Source organism: Malus sylvestris, chromosome 5, assembly GCF_916048215.2.
Source record: "Malus sylvestris chromosome 5, drMalSylv7.2, whole genome shotgun sequence".
NCBI lineage: Eukaryota > Viridiplantae > Streptophyta > Magnoliopsida > Rosales > Rosaceae > Malus > Malus sylvestris.
The window spans coordinates 12,591,087-12,610,940 of record NC_062264.1 but is presented as its reverse complement, the minus strand read 5'-3'; the positions used below and the strand labels follow the sequence as shown (position 1 = coordinate 12,610,940).

Sequence of the window (19,854 nt, the reverse complement as noted above, 5' to 3'; positions counted from 1 at the left end):
TCCTTTTCAGAGATACGAAGCACACACACAAAACGCCCAGTCCTGAATTTGATCAGAACCTAAGCTCTGAGGCCATGATAAATTCTGGTGAGTTAGTTTGGTTCCTAGAGGCAGACAAGAAAATGAAAGAGAGAAAAACAGAATCGGGGGGGAGGAATGTGAAAGGTTTCTTATCTGTGAAGTAATCACAGATATTTCAATAAATATCAACTTAGGATATTTCCTTACAAGCTAATCTAGAGCAATCTCAGCCCTTGATTCAAAACAAAGATCTAAAGCATACACTTGTCTTATGAGACTAGACATACACTTTTCTATTGATTTCTTCCTACTTAAACACTTGAACAAAACTGAATTCTATTTAATTCCAACACACCAGACTAAGATCCAATAGAACCCCCAGCTACTTACTCAGATAGTATCTGTTGTTGATGATGGGATCCAAACAAGATGATTTTTAGGGAAGAAACTGGAGAAGAGGCACCTGCTTTGATTCACAGCAGGCCAAATATATTGTGGATAGGGACCCAATCAGAAGTGTCCATCGGGCATACAGCCATAGCTTCCACCTTATCCCCGTTCTCACCTCTGAGTCGAACCTTGAAGAACTTGGTGTCTTTCTCAAAATGATGGCAAAAGAAAACTGCATAAGGATAAGCCAACGGATGGCAAAAAACCATTTTTGAAGCCAAAACTTCTTTAGGCTCTTTCAAAATATAGTTTTGTGTGATGGATGTTGATGTTATGGGGTGTGTGGTTGAGAGAATGTTGAAGCGAACTCCAGCACCAATGATCTTGGTAACAAAATCTGTCATTGACTCAAGAGAAGTGGCACATAATTTGGTCTCCCCATTGATGGGTTTCATCTCACATTGTTCGAGTGCATTGCCATGTTGTTTGCGTCTCGAGAACCTTGTGGGATTGACAAGAGTTGAAGAACCTGTGGGAGTTGTGGTGTCGAGAAAGGAATGGAATCTGCTACATCTTTAGGTAAGAAAGGAGAATGTTCTTGGTTGGGAAAGTTGAGTGGCATTATCATACCTTTGTGTAAATCATCAAATGTGAAAAATCCTTGCCAGGATGCCTCATTGTGATCCATTGGAGACGATGAATGTGTATGCATATGATGGTGTTCGTGGCCCTTTGATGTTGGCTCTTGTGAGTGTTTGGTGTCAAATGAAGGTGGATTAACATGCTTATGATGTTTACACTTGGTCCCGACCTTTTCTTTTGCGCTTTGTGTAGAAATGTACGCAGTTATATATGGCGCTTCAACTTCTTTCGGCTCTTTTGTGCCTTGTGCAGAAATGTACCCAGTTATGTAAGGTGCTTCAACTTCTTTTGGCTCCTTTGTGTCTCGTGCAGAAATGTATCCAAGTATGTAAGGCGCATCAACTTCTTTTGACTCATGTGCTTCCTTGGCTCCATAGTTGGTTATGTAATTAGGCCTCTGATTTTTCTCATAACTCATTACATAGGGAGTCTCAACTTCTTTCCCGCCTTTTTTAGTTCCATAACCCATTACATAAGGAGTCTCAACTTCTTTCCCGCCTTTTTTAGTTCCATAACCCATTACATAAGGAGTCTCAACTTCTTTTGACTCATGTGCTTCCTTGGTTCCATGGTTGGTTATGTAATTAGGGCTCTCATTTTTCTCGTAACTCATTACATAGGGAGTCTCAACTTCTTAAGCGCCTTCTTTGATTCCATAAGCCATTACATAAGGACTGTTTGGTTTCATAACCCATTACATAGGGAGTTTGAACTTCTTTTGCGCCTTCTTTGGCTTCATAACTCATTATATAAGGCGCCTTTACTTCTTTTCTGCTTTCTTCTTTGTCTCCATAATTAGTTAAGTAATGAGAACTTAGTCTAGTTATGTAAGGCACATCTGAAGACTCGTGTAGTTGAAAACTAGTTATGTAAGGATCAAGTGATTCTAAAATTTGTGTTGTGTAATATACTAATATGTAGTTTTATGTATGGGCATGTAATAACTTAACCTCCACTTTTTCCATGCTTTGTGTAGCTCCATGTTTAAATACATCTCTTGCTCCATTGGCATGACGACAGTGCATCTAAAATTACAAATAGAAAATGAGGTCTTATATATTTCTTATATTTGAGATTAAACTTTGGCTGTATATTGTGATATATATATATATATATTTTTGTTTTTTTTGAGAAAGTAACCATACATTGTTTTAAAATGGTTAAGGAAAACTTATGAGCTGCAATATTAACCACACTGGGGGAAAAGTAAAGAAGACGACGATTATAGTTATAAAATTGTATGCAATAAAACTTCCTAATAGTGTGATACTCTATAAAATGATAACCTCCTTGTAAGCATAAAAAACCGAAAGTTATATATAGAAATAAACTCCACAGTGTAATAAGTTGTAATTTTTCTAGGTACGTCTTGGAAACTTATTTCTACATAGTAATAATTGTCAATAAGTTTAAAAATATGAATGCCACACATAAAAGTTTTAGATGAACTAAAATATTTCTCTAGAGTTTTTTTATTTTGTTTTTGTTTTTGACAAAATGTCATGAAAGTTACATAATTTTCCCTTTCTTAGAAGTGGGATCCACCGTGCTACACCTATAAACATATATGAAAGAAGGCTAATGCTAGGAAGATTAATTTGTAAACTAAATGATGTGTCACCAATATGAATGAGCACTGTGGATGCAAATTTCTTCCTCTTTGATCTTGGACAAAATTGCACCTACAAAATAAATAACACCTTTGGTTATGGCCACAAGCCTCACGCTCCCACGATGAATGGGGGGGGAGCTTTGGCCGAAGAACCTCTGATGCGAAAGTTAGAATTTAGAGTGAAAAATTGTTTAGAGAATTTTGGGATTTTTGCAAGGGTGTTGGCCTGACTTTTTGGTGAGAATGGGTGCCTATTTATAGGGTAGGCTTTGCCCAATTTTGAGAAGAGATGGCCGGCCACTCAAGGGTTCTTTGTGTTTAATTTTTTCATTTAATTAGCCAATTTATTGGCTAATTAAATATGAAGGGCATAAATGGGTGGTTATAAAAATAAATGTCTATTTTAATTTGGGTTATAAAATAGAGTAAATGGGAATGGTGGCCGGCCCTTTAATAGTTTTTGGGGTTAATTTGTATAATTTAATTGGTAATTAATGGATTAATTGGGTAATTAATCCATTAATTAACCAATTAACACTATTTTGGAGGTTACCTTGCAAAAAGAGATTTGATAAGATAGATCTTGAATTGGTTACCTCTCTTTGGAGCATTTTTGACTTTGTTGAAGGACGATTGTCTGCTGCTCGCGTGTAGAAATCCCGGTATACCTTAGGGGTAGTTTGGTCCTCTTTTACCCAAAAATTCACGTCTCGCCTTGTGATTATTTTTGGTTCCACAAGCACGTTTATCAATGCTTAGGTAATAATAGAATCATCAGCCTCCATGTTATATAGTTGACTAAATTTTGCTTACAAATTTAGTCTCCCTAACATTACCCATGAAAGAAATACTACATATATACTGGGTTCAAGGTTCTAAAAGATGCTAGATGCTAGTTGGGTGGCCAGTTGGGGCCTAGCGCCTAGGCGGCTAAGCGGGTCTTAGGCGGACTAAGTGGATTTAAGTTAATTTAATATAAATCGTATAAATAAGTGTCTATTTAACCTAAAAACACACATAATCATATTGGGATACATAAATTACAAAATAAAATGACATATAAATTATAAAGTATTAGAACATATTGAAAACATGGGGAGCAAACATATAATGAGTGTTCATCCAAGTATTCAACAAGTCTCTTACATTTTATTGAAAGATTAAAATGTAAAATGAAAGTTATTGATTTTCTATCTAGGTCAAAGCTGCGACCTAGTGGGGTACCTAGGGAGGTTTTGGCGGGCTAGGCAGATGCCTAAACAGGTCTAAGCGCACTTTCTTAATTTTCAAACGCATAGGGACTAATTGGGGAGGGGGGGATGGGGGGGGGGGGGGAGGGGGTGGCCAACCGCCTAGCACCTAGCACTACTACATTTAACTATTTGCACGACTAACAAAAGTTGGTCGCACAAAGTGTCTGTCGCACAAATGTATGCGCGACGGAAACTTCGTCACGCAAAATCCGTCGCGCAAAGATCATGAAGAAAGACTTTGCGCAACGAACAATAGCATTGGTTGCAAAAACACGGTGCGACGGTTTAGCCTTCGTCACACAAAATACTAGGATACAAATGTGGGTTGCGAGACGAAGGTATTCGTAGTTAAATTTTGTAATAAAATTCAATTGTTCTGTTTTTTTAATTTTGTAATAAAATTTTGTAATAACATTGTTCTGTTTTTTTTTTATTTTGTAATAAAATTCAATTGTAATTAAAAAATGTAATGAAGAGAAAAATAATTTATTTAAATAAATATAAATGTATGTACAAGGAAAATGTTAAAAACGTAAAGGAGTAAAAAACTAAGAAACAAATGCGGCATAATCAATAGGGTCGTCATTCGGAGGCGGTTGGAAGGTCTTGAGGATGGGGACGGGCTCAGAGGTCAATAAAGCAAGTTGTGGGCATGAACAGGTTGGAAGGGCTTAAGATGCCGACGGCGGATGAAGATCCGGGAGATGAATGCATGACTGACTGAGGGCTTGAACAATTTGTGATATCTGGCTCTTATACGAGGCCAACTCAGTCCTAAGGTTGGCCACTTCTGTTGTCAAAGCTATCACCTGGCTCTTTGACTGCAATGATGAAGAGGCTCTAGGTTCCTGCCGCCGGGCATTCCTCATCTCCTTATAATACGTCCCCGACTTCCGCCCAAGAGTCTGATCCAAGGTCTCTGTAAGGATTTGAAACCCCGCATCCTTTGGGGGATCCACAAACTTGAGTGGAGTCTCGGGAGGAAGTTGGTAGGCAGACTCCTGAAGACCCAATGCCTCTTCTCCATCATCATCGCCTGTGTAATATAACATGAAAATATTAATAATAACATTCAAATAATAAACATGATACTTGAATGCGTAAGATAGTAATTACAATTGAAGAATACTTACATGAAGTAACTCGGCCAACTCATCTCAGGTCGAACATAAACGTTGCTGAAGACATCGATCTCCAGGAATTTTGAACCTATCTAAATAGAACAAGATACGAGAATTGTTAGTACGAAAAAAAAAATATTATTGATATATTAAAAATTGAATATGAAAAACTTTATTATTACCTGCCGCTGCACCTCTATCTTATATGAGAAGGGTCTCGAGCCGGAATGATGGAGAAGAGTCTTCTTCTCCTGATTGCTCTTGTTGACTTTTGCCTTCTTTTGTTATACAAAAAACAAACGTATTACTTCTAATTTAAATGAAATATAAAAAAAATCAATAAACATTAGTAAGAAATGTATAATACTTTTAAACTTAATATAAAAAACGTACCACATAGCCGGGCTCCTGAAAATGACTGTAGAGCCACACCTAATTATCTTCTTGGTCCTTAAACTCCTTCTGGCAACCCTCCTCAAGAGCGACCTGTAAATCATCAAATGTCTCAAAATATTGGTGCAGGTCGTTCTTCCACTGCTTGTACCATTCAGCGAAGAGCCTGTTGACGTACGCCAACATATTGTCGTTGATGTTGTCGAAATTGTAGTTCGTCTACAATGTAACAAATTAATTACATACCCTAACGTCGTCGTTGATGTTACCGACAACTATGCGTGCACCTTTGTCCTCACATCGTCCGACATCGCCTTCCAAGACTTCCATTGTATAGGGCAATAGGTATGAACGACGTGACCAATGTCGTGGGCTAATGCGCTATGCTGCTTTGCCGTTGGTGCAGCCTGATGCCGGCCGTCGTATCTTATCGTGATACGTATGTTGGTCACCCGGGTGACCTTTGCCATCTTCAATTGGCAACAAGGTCCCCGGTTATTTTTCTTTGCTACAAAAAATAAAAAAACATTCAAACACAACAAATAAAACCGAAATTCCAGTAGAATCTCCCCTAAAATTGTAACAATTCCCAAGCCCTGGATATTGTAATGAATAATATATGATATCCAACAACAATCACAATTGAATGCTTCAGTAGTGGATGCCAAGTGAAATATTACATAGTGTATATCTAGTTTCTAACCTATCCAAAATCAAAGCCAACTAAAAATTTTAATCGGAGGAGGAACATTTAACATCCACATTCTATTTAGCAACTCAGTTTTTATGTTATTTGTTGCTACATTATTTTGAATTCAATTCGTAGGGTTGATAGTAAATTGACCATTAGCATTCATGCTCCAACAAATAGAATCATTTATATCAACCACCGATAACAAAATACGGAAAATTTGATTAGCAATATAAATATTGACAAAATTTAGCATAAGAGATTTATTCGAGCAGTTATTGCATTTATCACATGTTTACCTGGTTGGGACCCCGAGGCATCCGTAGTGGATACCGATGTCGTGTTGGGTGTGTGGGGGCGGTGGTGACCATGCTTGGCGCTAACAGCTAGAAGCGTAACTGAAGAGGCTGATGATGCCGGCGTCTGGGAGGACTGGGGAGCAACTGCATCAGCCGCATCAACCGAATTAACCAGTCTGGGCTCCATATCTGTTGGAGCAGTGGCAGCTGAAATAGAAGACGAGGGAATTGGACGGGGTGCAGTCATCATCGCCTTACGACTTCTAATAAGCTACGACATTTGTACAATTAGGAAAAATTTAGTGCCTATTCATTGAAGTCAATGTGCCAAATCTAGTGCTTATTCTCTATATTACATTTACATATAAATTGCAAACCATAGTTGGCAGCACAAACATATTTCTCATGCTACTTGACCCTGACAAAGCACCAACTCCTTAACTCATAACAAAACACAGGTGTAAAACATGAACACCGACAATCATTTTCCAAGTATTTGAAATTCAAGAAAAATAAAACAAAGCACATTTAGAATCAAAACAGTACTCAAATTTGACAGCATATCATCACCCTAGAGTTGAATTGTGATGAAATTCTAGTACACCAGACATATTATAAGGTAAACAGAAAATTGGCATCCATTGTTTCCTAGTTGATACATGTTGAAGAATATAATTGATGGAACAAGGTAAAATAATTGGTGAGTCTTTTGTGAAGGAAAAAAAACTGTACAGAGAAGAATCAGTACACCCAAAACTAGCAAGCAAAGAAAAATAATGCCATGTGACAACACAGAAACTACAACAAAACAAGGACATAATACGAAAAATTTCCAAGCATATCCTAACAAAAGAATGTAGCTTCAAAACCCACCCAGAAAAGACGGCAGAAATCTCTTATCCCTAATCTGACCAAGTGAAAACCTAACATAGGGATTCCCAAATGCAAATTCAACAAACCAACTTTATGAAGATAAAAACTTATGTTGTTAAAATATCAATTATGTTGTTAACTAAGGCAAAGTTGAACCACTAATCCATGTTTTCAGCATTGGAAATCATGATCCCTAAAACAGTCTTGGGCATTTTAATAACTGTAAACGTGACAAGTTCAAGAATCCTAACCATTTTGATCTACTATTCTACCACAAATATAGATTTTGGGATTTGAACTATTTTTCTTTAAAGCTTGAGATCATAAAAGTCAGTCAAATAGGACTTTGTGTTCTCCACTTGTAATATCATTTCATAAAGATTTGAATTGTTCTAATATCGTGTCAGATTCACACCTAAGTGACTTACAATTAAATACCACGATAATGTAAACAAGTTTGATACGTTGACATAAAGTACTATAAACAAATATTGGCAACCACAAAATTATGCAATCACAAAATTATCTAGTCCAGAATGAAAACCAAAAGTCGGAATGGCAAGGAAACTAGTGAAGCATTCAGAAAAGAAACAATCTTTTGGACTGGATAGTTCGATAATTTAGAGAGGCTAGCCAGCGACCATAAGAACTACAAACACAAGTTGCTAGCCCAATATATTACATTAAACGACTATTATTAAATGACAACACAATTCCTAATTAAAACACCACTTAAGAGAAATCAATTTAATAGGAATATTAAATCAAATTTGAAGCAGATTTCCTATTCTTCCTACTAGGATGAAAACTGAATCTAAAAACAACCTCTATTATTGAAGGTTAGAGATCCCTTGTTGCGCATTCACTTGCCTCCATGGCTAAGTGGCTTAACCCCAACTATGCCGTGGACACCCTCTGACGGAGTGACTTTGACATAGTCAAAGATCAAGGACCTAACCACAAGACAACTATGATGCCTCAGGTCAAAGGACTACTTTGCATTATCCCAACCATGAGTTCTCATGTGACATGAGTATGAGAACTCATCGTTGATCGTGTTCAGTGGACTCATTCTCTATTGAGCACCTACATGCTTGTCTTGGTGTCAATCACACCAATGACTCGAGACCAGTCACTCTTCCTGAGAGAAGACACAGCATGCACTGATCTTAACGGATTGTCAATGCCCAATTGGCAATCCTATGATCAGGAATGTTTAGGATATGTATACAAAAGAGAATGGTCTCATGAATCTAACTTCTTTAAATTACATTCTCCTAATTACATATTCCTTGGACTTATCGTTTAAGCATATAACATTTATATGAGACGGTTTAAAACAATAATCTTTGCCCTTGATATTAAACTAGATTAGTTTAACATGTCAAATGTCCGTAAAGTATCATCATATGATTGGTTTTAGGGCACATTTCCAACAATATAGCCATTACAAAAAAAGAGGAGAACGTAACACTTTGGCTTTAGAGAGCTTTTGATGATTCAAGTTTATTTTCAAGTTGTTTTCTATCCATGTTTTTAATAATATTTTATTTTATGGTTGTTAGTAACTAGTTTCGTTTGTTAGGGTGAGGCCACAAGCATTAGCCAGAATATGTAGTTTCTTTTCAATTTACTTATGAATTTATGCATGCAAGTTTTGAATTATTAATCACCGTGTTTGAAACTATCTAATTGTCTTGATGATTGGCCACCATTAGGATAGTTAGAAAAGTAATTTGATGCAATTTTGGTGGAGGGTTGTCCCTGAAATTGACTAAGGCTTATTGTGGTTAATATGTGTAACTTCTTAGGATGGACGACACGCCTTAAGGGTTATATGGTTTTTCAAAAGGATTTCACAAAACTTAATGAGTCTTGCATGTTCACATTCGATTTGGACACCACATACGGGTTGCATGTTAGATATATGTTCTATGCTGGAGGTTCCAAGTAGGGCATACTTTAGGAAAACCTAACCTTCAAATATGTATGCATAATTCATAAGTAATTGGAAGAACTACGTAGGATTGTTAAGGTAACGGTAAAACCCTAGTGCTCAAATTTATTTTCAAAACTATTTTCTTTTGTTTTCTTTACTTTCCAAATTTATTTAATTATTTTTAATTAAATTCGTTTTTAATATTATAGGTAATAATATCAACCTCTTCCAAACTTTGTTTTCAAATAATTAATTAAGATTTGGTTTTAACATAAATTATTCATTCAATCCCTGTGGAAAACGACATTACTTGAGCTGCTATACCACGATAACCTTGTACTCTTGCAAGTATTTTAAAGTATTTTTATTCCTACTTTTGCAGGTGGTAAAAATACCTATCAATATACATGTTAAAAGTGATTTTGGGTGTATGTAGAATTTTTTTTTTAATCTTTAGGAAGGAAATATTGTCATTGCATATTAAGGTATATGAGTAATTAAATATTAAATTTTAATGTGCAATGTATTTAATATTATGCGGAGTTCTAATAAAAAAAGCCTTTTTTCTTATACCACAATACATCATTTTGTTTTTGTACTTTTGTATGATATACGGTATCCGGTAACTTCGTCCAACAGCTGGCATCAACAGATTTATTTCGGATTCGATCTGCTACAACAATAATTAAGTGCATTTCTAGAGTTCATGGAAGCCAAACCTCAGTCATAGAATGTACAAACTTGTGGATAAGCTGAGATAGTAATATTTGATAAATTTTATATGACCAGCATGATTCGCCTAACATCATCGATATTGTACTAACTTAAAAATCTATTAATAGGTGTTGAGTTTTATCATAAAAGATCTTGATAATATTAGATGTGTAAACTCTCATATATTATTTTGTTAGTGAGATCCTATTCACCAATTATATTTAGTACAACTTTTGTAGGTCACTTTCCTTCACGAAGAGACCATGGAAGCCGTACGGGACCCGGCAGGGCAGCTTGAGAACCGCCACAATATCAAGCTGTTGCGACTTAGCATCCATCACTAAGAACCTTGATTCTCCTGTCTTCTCATCGTGCACAAATGACACCACGTATCCATCATCCTCCTTCGCGTTTGGATTCTCCGGCTCTCTAGCAACAAAGAAAGGCTCACCGCCGTAGCAATTTGGTCCGTACATCCTGCATGCCACTGTGCTCTCACCCCCATGGGAAGACACATCTAGATCCAACTTCACCACCCATGCACACTTTGGTATTGAATGATCATCAGCGAGCATTGTTTCTCCAGGGACAGATCCATACACAAACTTGTTCTTCTTCCCCATGTAAGCATGATTGATCCAAAAATGTCAAAAATATCATCTTAAACTTGCATAGGACTTGGACAATGTCATGTCGCAATTGATTAACGTCCGTCTTTCGCAACGTTCTTGCTGTTAGTTGGGAAAAAAATCTGGACAACAATAACATGATTGACTTCACTACATCTTCTGGCAATACGTGTCGAATACCCACATGAAGTAGGTGTTGCATAAACACATGGCAGTCATGGCTCTTTAGTCCAACAAATTTACCCCCGTCAACATTCATGCAATGCGCGATATTTGAAGCATACCCATTGAGAAACTTTACAGACGATACAAACTTTAAAAACTCTTTTTTGTCATTCGGTTTCATGGAAAAAAACACAAGATCCCTTTTGGATTTATGACTGTCCCTATTCATCCATAAACCCCTCCGTATGCCCATTCTTTCCAAATCAAGATGAGCTTTGATCGTGTCCTTTATCTTACCCTCGATATCTAGAATGATGCCCACCAATGTGTCAAAGACATTTTTCTCAACATGCATAATGTCGAGGTTGTGTCTCAATTTTAGTTTCGACCAATATGGGAGCTCAAAAAACATAGGCTTGTTCGTCCAGTTCATATGTGTAGAAGGTTTGGCTCGACTCAATGTTTTCCCGAACGGAACAAAATCCAAATGGTTAAACTATTCCAAAATATGATCACTAAACCATTCTCTAGGTCTGAGGCGATGCTCTATGTTCCCGTCGAACTCTTTATCCTTTTCTCAACACTCGTAGTCCCATGGCAACCATCTCTGATGACCAAGGTAATAAACTTTTCCGGCGTGCCATCCAGATGTTACATCATCCTTGCATATAGGGCATGCCATATAACCCTTAGTGGTCCACCCAGAAAGTATTGCATATGCGGGAAAATCGGTCACAGTCCACATAACTGCTGCCCTAAAGTGAACATCTTCCCAGTGGACTTATTGTATGTGCACACACCGTTTGTCCATAAATCCTTTAGCTCATGAACCAACGACCTTAAGTAAACATCGATTGACCTCCCAGGATCCTCAGTTATCAAAAGAGCATCATCATGTATTTTTTTTCATGTATTTCCCATGCAGCAAATTATATGGGAATACGAAAATCGGCCAAGTGCTATGGTGTTAGTTTAGAACCTTGAACGGATTGAATCCGTCAGTGGCAAGTCTTAATCTAACATTTCGGGGATCATCAGCAAACTCGGGGAACGTTCGATCGAACTCTTTCCATGCCTCCCCATTTGCAGGATGCCTCATCACATCGTTGTCTACTAGTTTTTTGTTATGCCATCTCAAGTCTGTGGCAGTATGCGTCCACATATACAATCGCTGCAACCTAGGTTTTAGGGGTAGATAACACATGACTTTTTGTGGGATCTTAGTCGTTCTATTCTGAGCTGTCATTTTGAACCTCGACTCATTGCATATAGGGCATTTATCCAATGCTTTATTCTCTTCGTAGAATAAAATACAATTGTTTTTGCAAGCGTGATTTTTTTCATAATCTAATCCAATACTATTCAACACCTTTTGCGCATGTCTATGGTCTTTCGGCAAACAATTGTCCTTCAGAAGCATTCTCTTGAAAACCCCCAAACAGTAATCGAAACATTGGTTCAACATACGATACTTTATTTTTCCGTGCATTAGTTCCACAATGGCCGTGAGAAAGGAAAAGCTCTTGCACCTCGGGTATAACTCTTGGTTGGCCTTTTTTAATAGTTTTTCATATTGTTCGAACTCTGCACTGTCCATTGGTGTAGGCATGTCATCTTCCCTTTCCTAATTGGTGTTTGTTGATGCAAATGGAATAGCATCATTTATAAAATCCATGACTTGTTCATTAGGATCCACAATAAGTTCAACATTGTCCACTCTTATGGCGTTTGAAGACGAAACATTGTCTAATTGTTCCCCATGATGGTTCCAAGTATTATATCTCTCAATCATTCTGTTCCTTACTAAATGAAATCGAACATTTTCAATTGTCTCCCTTAACGTGTTGTTACACCTCCTACAAGGACACCAGATTCTAGTTGCACCCGGGTTGTGTGTACGTGTAAAGTCAATAAAATCCTCAATTCCATCCAAGTATTCGTCCGCGCATCTATTCAGGTTTTGTATCCACGTCTTTTCCATAATTCCTGGAACCACAATAACAATACAACAATCACTACAACTTCATACAAATGATAGTGTCACCTTATGCCTCCGGTAAGGGCCCTATCCCATTCGGGAATGCATAGTCATGTCATGAATTTCGACAGCATATCGGTATAGTTCTTTAGGTGTGCAACGTAGAAATAAAATACCTAAGTGCCACCCGAAGAATGTACAGAGATGATACCGAAATCTCCACAACTGAAACCTAATCCTTCAACCATAAACTACGCGCAATAACTGTGCATTCCCAAACTGTCCAAATAATGGGACAATTCAAGAATTAATTGGATCGCAGTCATGCTTTCACATCCATGTGTGAAATCCAACTAATCCTCGAATGGGAAACTAAGTTTTACTAAAAATAAAAAACAAGTACAAAGTTAATTTCAATTAACTCCGTACATCACAACACATATTTGTATGTCACGTACAAATTTAACAACATATAATTTCACAACACAATATAAACATAGCAAACTAAGTTCAACATAATTTAATTAATTTGATATTTTTTAAAAATAAATCAAAGAAAATACCTTCTCAATCGTTCTCCACCAATCGCTAATCACACACAATATCCCTATAGACAACGAAATTAATAGCGTTAGTATGAATTTACATTAATACTTTTACCCTAAAAAAAAAACACTTACCAGACACACCGAGATAACTCGATCAACCTAGAGAAGATGATGGAGGGAGTATTAGATGATGAAATTGAGAGAAAATGGAAATGACGGATGCCAGATTGAGCAAAATCGAAGGGATGAGTGCAGAGGCACAATCTACAAATTTTTTTTGTGGTTTGCCTCTGCACATGGTTGAATCCAGATTAAAAAGTTCACTTTGGACAAATGTAATTTGCGCAACAAAAATAATCATTCGTCGTGCAAGTTTACCATTTTTTTAAAATTTTATTTTCTTTATTTTATAATTTATTCTTCTCAACAAATTGCGCGACAAAAGCATATATTGTCGTGCAATGCATATTTTTTAATTTTTTTTTATGTTTTTCAATTTTGTTTGTATGTATTGTAAATTTTATTTTTATAAATAAAAAAATCAAACCTAATTAAACATTAAATTAATTAATAAAACTAATTTACTATCCCAAATAGAAATTATAATTATGTAAATATTAATACTCATCCACATAACTTAAATTTATTAATTAAATTAAATATAACGTCCACAAAATCTTATTTAAAAAAAAACAACCCTTCTCAACTTCAATCCTCCCTCGCCCTCAACACATCAAACTTCCACTGCCGGAAAATCTACTTGAAAAGCCCATCCACATAAATCTGTTGCTTCTCATCGCTTTTATCAACATCCCAATGAACCTACATTAATGCCAATAACAATGAATTAGTAATTTAAAAAATATTATGTTTTAACAAAAATAATTGTTCATTAATTACTCCAAACTTACAGATAACTCCCTCAGCATGAACTTCTTCAACTCCTCAATGACCTTTTTCTAAGACTCAAACTTGGCAGAACAATCCCTTCGCACCAAATTCCCAATGTCAAACCTAAATTCAATGTAGCCCTCAACCATATTATTTCCTTCAAAGTATGGCACTTGCTTTCGTCGATACCTCTGTATTTGCACTACAAGTTTCTTTTTGCTAGAACCTTATCGAGAATCGGCCATTCTTTTTTAAAGAAATTTTGTTTGAAAACTAGGGTTCTGAAACTGTGTTTATATAGGATACCCTTGCTTTCGTCGCGCAAAATGCGTCATAAATGCACAATAAATGGGAAGGTTTTAATCGGATCCTACTTCGCACAAAGTCATCTTATGCGACGAAACTAGCATCGTGCAATATATTTAGCGACGAATGGAATGATTGTAATTATAAAGTTTACATAAACATATATATATATATTATAATTGCAAGCAAATATTCAGAAAAATAATTAATACTTTAAATATTTATTCTATAAATAATTAATACCTGAAATATTATTCTATAAATAATTAATACCTTAAATATTTATTCTATAAATAATTAATACCTGAAATATTATTCTATAAATAATTAATATCTTAAATATTTATTCTATAAATAATTAATGACTTAATTGACACACCTCGACCCGGAAAGTCTCACTTGGACTCCGAATCGAGTTGTGCTGGCCGACACCTAGAGGGTGACGAAACCATAAAGTGTAGTGTAGTGGAAAAAGAATGTGAATAAATTTAAACATAAAAGTGCCTAAACAAAGGAGTGCGCGGGTGAATGGGATTGAACCCTTTTCACACGTGATGTTAGAGCATAAGACAGTATAATGAATAGGATGAGGGTTATACCACTAATGATAACCATCTCCTGAGATTTGCCAGAATCCTCGTTTATACGTAAGCACATCTACTAAACCTGGAGGGGCGAAAAACAAAGTTGAGTGGGTCAGCAAAACAATGTTTTGTAAAAACCTTTATTTTTTAATATACTAACCCCTCGCCATAAAACAAGTATAGTTTCCTTAAAACATACTACGTAAGTATGTAAACAATAATACAACAACATTATAACCAGAAATATGCCAAGTCATGATATATAAATGCCACAGTAATAAAATCATGTGATAATCAAGTATAGCTAAATGCTCATCCATCTAAGTTGACACACGAGTTTGAACAGATAATTTCTGACACTAACAGGACTGGGTGTAATCAATATGCTCTAGTACTACGATCACGTGAAGACTGGTGCAGAAGCACGGTCACATACAAGTTGGATTGCCTAATGTAATCTACCCGATAGGATTGGCACCTAACTTGGATCCAAGGAGAGCGAATGGTGCGATGTGAACATACACGTGAAGGACTAGTCCTGGACCTGGGGCGAGTACTAACACCAGTGCAGCAAGATGAGCATGTACATATATGTATGAATGTCATGATAGTAATATCCTAACCATATAACAACATTTATCACATTTAATATCACAATAACGAATAATTGGCAATATAAGCGTAAAAGTGAAGCAACTACGCATTTAGGGAAACTATCAATATGTATAGGTATAAAATAAATTGCCCACTCACATATACACAATCGAAACGAAGCCTCCTAGTCTTGCTTGACCTCGTACATCCTCGAGATACGTTTCCCCTATATGTGAAATTACTTATTAACTTAGTTTAATAACACATACTCGGAAACTTAAAAAAAACCTCCGTAGATTGCTCAAACATAGGGTTTGAATACATGAAATTGATCTACTCGACGTCACGGACCTACACAAATTGACAGAAGGTTAATCAGAGGTTAGACGTGCCGCCACAAGTGGCTGCACTAGCATCCAAGCGCTACACGCGCCGACCATGCTGGGCTCTTCACGCACGCCTACGTGCCTACGAGTACGGCTGTACTCGTCTTCCTCATAAGCTCCTGCGTTTTGCAGGTTGAAGATCCAACTTCCAGAGCTCTTAACAAGCTCGATTCTCAACCAAAAACAATTCTACAAAGACCAAATTAAAGCTAGGAATGTAATGAATCGATCCATATTCACAGAAAGTTCAAATGTGGTATGTGTTGACCAAGAATTTGGCCTAAAAGTGGCCAAATGACCACGGATCCAAATTTCCAAAAATCTAAGAATTCTTCCCAACTTTGAAGGCTAATTTCTAGTTCGATTCTTAACCATTTTCAGTGATACAAAAACAAATATAAAGCTAGAACTGTAGCAAACAAGGCTATACCTATTAGAAGCTCAGTTGTGGTTTGTGTTGGTCGGGGAAATGGTTTGAAAGTGGCCTGATGACCACGGTTCTCCTAAAAAAATCTAGGGAGTTTCTTTCTTCTAATCTTTTCTGCATCAAATCGTCAACAAGAAAAACCTATAACCTAGTGATTGTTGCAGGACAACAAAAAGGTATAAGAAAGAGGGTTCCCGTGGCCTACCTTGATCAGAAAATGAAGTTTCGCTAGAGAAGGAAAGTGAGCAGTGGCAGTGGTCATTGACCGTGTAAGTCCTAGTTCTTAGGCTGAGAAACTCGCATATCTCATCGGAGCAACCGTCCTAGTAGTGGTGATGGTAATGTGGAGTGTTAAAGGTGGAGGAACTCGACGGAGCGATGTTTGTGTGGTGGTGGTGTCTCTGTGGTTGTTCACTGAAAGAGAGAGAACCTTCTGATTTCTGATTGGGTGCAAGGTTGAGGGAAAAACAATTTGATTGGTGGAGAGGAAAAGAAGGAAAAAGCAAAAGTTTGATGGGTGTGAAAGAAGGGATTGGATACCTTTTAAGGATTGGATGGATTTGCACAATTTTTAATGTACAAATGTGTCTTTTCGACAATGTTTCAACACCGTAAATTCGTATGCGCGTGTACAAAATTACTTGTGACTAATGTACTTTAATGGAGCGTAACTTTTTCGTTACAGATCCGATTCGAGTCTAACATGCGCTCACGCATTTGTAGCGACGAGTACTATTTTAGTACAAAACCAAGAAAATGAAACTGAAAGCCGAAAACCACCTCCATGTCAAATTCCACTTTTGTCCAAAAAAGGTATGATCATCAAATTACACCAACAAAAAGAAAATTACAGTGAAAAGAAGGGATTGGTCGTCACATTAATCCATAAAAATTGAAGATTGAAAACACATATAAACTAAGGATAGGGTGCTTACATTAGGTCTCAATAAAAAAACCTAACAGGAAATAAAACCTAATTAAGTCCAAATACATAACTTATTAAAAAAAAATTTAATATTGTCATACAAAACTTAAATTTAAAACTACTATTTCGATGGTCTTGATCCATTCCGCAAGACTTCATAATGCCACCGATTGTAACCTCCCTCTAACGCATCATCCATCAACTTCATCAACTGTTCATTCGTATCATCATCAAGAGTATACTTACACTGTTACACATATATGCAAATAATTAATTCCAACATATAACTAAAAATTTCACAAACTTAATTATTGATCCATCAACAATATACTTACTAATAGTTCATCCATCACAGCCTTTTTCACATTCCCAGTCACATCTTTCCAAGAACGCCACTCAGCAGTGGGACAATTATTCCCTGTGGCTACAGCAATCGCATGCGCGAACTCAAAATGTTGCCTCACATTATGCGGGTTAGCGTTGCACACATTCTCATCCTTGTTTTTATTCGCCATCCCAGCACGAACAGAATTGTGAAGAATAAGGAGAACATAATTGTAAAGAATAAGGACAACAACATATTTATAGGAAGGTTAGGGCCTTTGCGCGACGAAGGCTTTGTCGCGCAAACATCTATATTAAATGCGATATTGATTCCTCTGATTCACCTGCAGTAAATGGTCAAAACTGACAGGAACTTGCGTGATGAATCCTTGGTTATGCAAATGTCCCCTTTTCGTCGCGCAAGTTTTTCGTGCAAAAAACAATTACCCCGTGTTTTCTTGCTAACTTTACGCGGCGACAACAAGTTTTTGTTGCACATATAAACCGAGGATAGGGTGCTTACATTAGGCCTTACCAAGTCGATTGCCCACTACATGAACGCCCAAGGATTTGTATACGAGTGTAGTTCATTGGCAGGCAGTGTTGGTACCAGCTTGTAGCATTGGCAGCTGTCGCACTTTTGTACTAATTCCTTAACATCTTGATGCATATTAGGCTAGTAATAACCTACGTTAAGAGCCTTTTGTGCTAAGGATTGGCCTCTGGAGTGATTACCACAAACGCCTTAATAGATTAAACTAAGAACCTTTAGGTTGTCGGGAAGTGCTAGGCAGCAAATATGTGGTCCAGTGTATCATCTTCGGACGAGAATGTCGTTCCACATGTAGTAGTATGTTACCTTCGTTTGGAGTTTTCTATACTCCAATCTTTCCATGGGAAGTGTGCCATTGACCAGGTAGTCTATAATGGAATCTTGCCAGTTTAGAGTTGTATTAACCTGTGACACTTCGGTTGCTGGCTCTGTCTCTATGCTTGGTTTGCCCAGATACTCCACCAAAATAGAGTGTTTGAGTTGTTGGTCGAGGGCAGATCCTAGGCCTGCTAGTATGTCCGTGTGAGCATTGTCTACTTGCAGAACTTGAGTGAGAGTGTAAGTCTGAAATGCCTTAAGTTGCTTTTGTACCTTCTCTAGGTATTGCACCATCTTCATATATTTTGCCATGTACTCCCCAGTAGTTTGACTGGTGATTAGCTGGGAATTGGAATAAATTGCAAGCTTTCTCATTGCCAAGTCTTTTGTCATTCGGAGGCCTGCTAGTAAGGCTTTGTACTCTACTTCATTGTTAGATACTTTGAAGCCTAGAGTGATCGCCTGCTCAAGCATCGAACCATTAGGGTTGACAAGGACCATGCTTGCTCCCAAACCTTTATACTTGGATGCGCCGTCAATGTGCAAATGCCAGATGTCTCCATCCGGTAAAGCATGTGTGGCTATGGTGTGCTCGGTTGCTTCTGAGGCATTGTTGGGCCGTGTTGCTGCGTCACTTAGGCTAGGCATGAATTCTGCTATGAAGTTTACGATATAGGGTTGGTAAACTAAGCTATATTGGCCAAGTTTGAATGCCCATTTCATTACTTGTTGAGAAGCATCAGGACCATGTAGAATTGATCATAGAGGATACTGAGTCATGACGATGACTGTATGGGCTTGACAATATGGTCTAAGCTTCCGAGCCACAACAACTACCGCTAAAATTAATTTATTGATATTTGGATATTTGGTTTTCACATCGAGAAGAGCTTTAGATGTGTAGAATACTTGCAGTTGGGCCCCCAACTATCTAGTATGAAGGTAAAGCTCACTGCTACTTTTGAGACTACCAAGTAGATGTATAAGTCCTCTGTTGCTTCCGGCTTAGATAGTAAGGGAGGTGATGTGAGATATTTCTTTAGGTCTTGGAAAGCTCTTTCGCACTCATTATCCCATTTATCTCGATGTGCCCTTTTGATTGCTTTGAAAAAAGGCTTGCATTGATCGGTGGACCGTGAAAAGAAGTGATTTAGCACAGCTGCTTGCCCGATCAAGCTTTGGATCTCCTTCAAGGTTGTTGGAGACTTCATCGCTAGGATTGCTCGGATCTACTTAGGTTGTTTTTCAATTCCTTGTTGGGTTACAAGGTACCCTAAG

The 19,854-nt window shown here is 37.2% G+C and overlaps 2 protein-coding genes across 2 annotated transcripts; both read right to left on the bottom strand.

Annotated features, from left to right (window-relative positions):
- Window positions 1-10,169: 10,169 nt before the first annotated feature.
- On the bottom strand, window positions 10,170-10,580 carry LOC126622558 (probable carotenoid cleavage dioxygenase 4, chloroplastic; the record flags this gene model as incomplete). The annotated part of the gene is made up of 1 exon (XM_050291346.1): window positions 10,170-10,580. A coding segment is annotated over one exon (411 nt), but the record flags the coding sequence as incomplete, so codon positions are not given.
- Window positions 10,581-17,502: 6,922 nt separating this feature from the next.
- Window positions 17,503-17,896, bottom strand: LOC126622082 (uncharacterized). The gene is made up of 2 exons (XM_050290734.1): window positions 17,717-17,896; window positions 17,503-17,628 (listed from the first exon to the last, which is right to left on the bottom strand). The coding sequence occupies exons 1-2, from the start codon at window positions 17,894-17,896 to the stop codon at window positions 17,503-17,505; spliced, it is 306 nt and encodes a 101-aa protein (XP_050146691.1).
- Between the last annotated feature and the right edge of the window lie 1,958 nt (window positions 17,897-19,854).

Excerpts from the sequence above, each read along its gene's own strand:
- LOC126622082 (XM_050290734.1), bottom strand. The coding sequence starts at position 17,896 with ATGGCGAATAAAAACAAGGATGAGAATGTGTGCAACGCTAACCCGCAT. Across the intron at positions 17,629-17,716 it reads CTGTGATGGATGAACTATTA|TGTAAGTATACTCTTGATGA; the intron begins GTAAGTATATTG and ends TATGTGTAACAG.